Source organism: Humulus lupulus, chromosome 2, assembly GCF_963169125.1.
Source record: "Humulus lupulus chromosome 2, drHumLupu1.1, whole genome shotgun sequence".
Taxonomy (NCBI): Eukaryota; Viridiplantae; Streptophyta; class Magnoliopsida; order Rosales; family Cannabaceae; genus Humulus; species Humulus lupulus.
In genome coordinates, this window is record NC_084794.1 from 122,611,156 (window position 1) to 122,613,736 (window position 2,581).

A 2,581-nucleotide genomic window follows, 5' to 3' on the forward strand; every position below is an offset into this window, starting at 1 on the left:
GAGTCAGGGTAGTGGGTCAGACAAGAAGCCCAAAGCAGCAACCCAGAGCAATGGCAACAGTAACCAGCAGGACTACAGAACTGAGTCCCCATTTTGTCGGAAGTGTAACCATAAGCACCCGGGTGAGTGTAGGGAAAACACTGGAAAATGCTTCAAGTGTGGATAGGAGGGCCATATAAAGAGAAACTATCCACAAATGGGGGCAGGGGCAGGACAAAGAGGCAATAGCAATCTTGTACCAGGTCGAGTCTTCGGATTGACAAAATGAGAAGCTGAGGCCAGTAACACCATTATAACAGGTCATATCTCAATAGTTGGTAAATTATGTAAAGTCCTTATTGATTCATTAGCTACGCATTCTTTTATTTCTGTGGAAATGATAGATAGCCTAGGAGTGCCCTATGGGGATTTTAGTGAGGGCTTTGCTACGATGTTACCCTCGGGTGAAGTAATGATGTCAACTAGATGGATACCGACAACCCCAATAGAGATTGAAGGGAGAATATGTCCAAAATATTTGATCGAGTTGGATATAACTGACTACGAGGTGATTCTTGGTATGGATTGGTTGGTTAAGTATGGAGCAACCATTGACTGTTGCAAGAAGGCAGTGAAGTTGAAGCTAGACAACGGGGAACAATTCACCTTTGTGGGCGATGCAGCAGGACTTCGTACAATGATAATATCGACCTTAAAATCATACAACATAATTCACAATGGATGCTAGGTGTATCTTGCAAACATAGTGGATAAGACAAAAGAAACTAAGCTAAGGCCTGAGACGTTCGCGTGGTGTGTGAATTTTCGGGGGTGTTTCCGAAAGACTTTCCTGAGCTACCTCCAGACTGGGAAATTGAATTTGTGATCGATTTACTTCCAGAGACTGCGACCATATCAAAGGCACCCTACAGAATGGCACCGATGGAGCTAAAGGAACTAGAACTACAACTAAAGGAGTTGTTGGACAAAGGTTTCATAAGGCCAAGTTATTCGACATGGGGCGTTCTAGTGTTGTTTGTTAAGAAGAAGGACAAGAGCATGAGGATGTATATTGATTATCGAGAACTTAACAAAGTCACAGTCAAGAACAACTACCCGCTACCGCGAATTGATGACCTCTTCAACCAACTTTAGGGAGCGGTAGTATTTTCTAAAATCGACTTGAGGTTGGGGTACCATCAGCTAAAGGTGAGGGAAGAAGATATCCCAAAGGCTGCCTTTCGGACCTAGTATGGCCATTACAATTTTCTAGTGATGTCTTTTGGACTCACAAATGCTCCATCAACTTTCATGGATTGGATGAACAAATTTGTGGTAGTGTTTATTGATGACATTTTAATCTACTCCAAATCTGAGGCAGAACCTGAAGAACACATGAGATTGACACTAAAGAGGCTTCAAGAGCACTAGTTGTATGCAAAATTTAGGAAGTGGGAATTCTGGTTAGTGAATGTAGGATTTTTGGGCCATATAGTGTCTATGGAGGGAGTATCGATAAACCTAGCTAAGATTGAGGCTATTCGAGATTGGCCTCAACCTAAGAATGCAACAGAAGTTAGAAGTCTCTTAGGATTGGCGGGGTATTACAGAAAATTTGTTGAAAGGTTTTCTAAGATTGCTCCACCCCTAACCAATTTGACAAGAAAGAATCAGAAATACACTTGGACTGAAAAGTGTGAGGAGAGCTTCCAGACCATGAAGAATAAGTTTGTATCAGCTCTAGTGTTGTGTGTATCAACTGAAGAAGGGAAGTTTGTAGTATACAGTGATCCTTCCAAGAATGGCTTGAGATGTGTATTGATGGAAGACGGTAAAGCAGTAGCTTATGCCTCAAGATAATTGAAAGAATATGAACAGAGATACCTTACTCATGATTTAAAGTTGGCTACGGTAGTGTTTTCACTTAAGATATGGAGACACCACCTGTACGAAGAGAAATGTGAGATATACACAAACTATAAGAGCCTAAAGTATTTCTTCACTCAGAAGGAGCTGAATATGAGGAAAAGAAGGTGGTTGGAGTTAGTAAGGGACTATGGCTACAAGATCCTTTATCACCCAGGCAAAGCAAACATTGTAGGAGATGCCTTGAGTAGATGCAGTTATGGGACTCTCTCAACACTAATTTCAATAGAGGCTCCACTCCATAAAGAAATGGTAGTAGCTGGAATTGAATTAGTTACTGGGAGCTTGTGAAGCTTAACTCTACAATCATCCTTACTTGAGCAAATAAAGGAGAAGCAGAAACTAGACGAGGCTTTGGTTAGGCAAGAAGCACTAATCAAGGAAGGGAGTGACAACAACTGCACTAAGTCCAAGGGTGGATTGTTGCGGTATAAGGATCAAATTTGTGTGCCAGCAGATAAGGAACTGAAAGAGAGCATCATGTCAGAGGCTCACACTACCCCTTATTCCCTGCATCCAGGTTCTACCAAGATGTACAGGTGCCCAAGAATGAAGTGTGACATAGCATACTACGTGATGCGATGTCTCACTTGTCAGCAGGTTAAAGCAGAGCAACAGAGGCCAGCAGGTTTGCTCCAACCCATTAGTATCCTAGAATGGAAATGGGAAGACATTG

The 2,581-nt window shown here is 42.1% G+C and overlaps 1 protein-coding gene across 1 annotated transcript; it reads left to right on the forward strand.

Moving 5' to 3' along the window:
- The first annotated feature begins 1,479 nt into the window (after positions 1–1,479).
- Positions 1,480–1,839, forward strand: LOC133814688 (uncharacterized mitochondrial protein AtMg00860-like). The gene has a single exon (XM_062247618.1). The coding sequence runs from the start codon at positions 1,480–1,482 to the stop codon at positions 1,837–1,839; it is 360 nt and encodes a 119-aa protein (XP_062103602.1).
- The last annotated feature ends 742 nt before the right edge of the window (positions 1,840–2,581 follow it).

What these genes read in the sequence shown, in the direction of transcription:
- LOC133814688 (XM_062247618.1), top strand. Translation starts at nt 1,480, where the DNA reads ATGGAGGGAGTATCGATAAACCTAGCTAAGATTGAGGCTATTCGAGAT.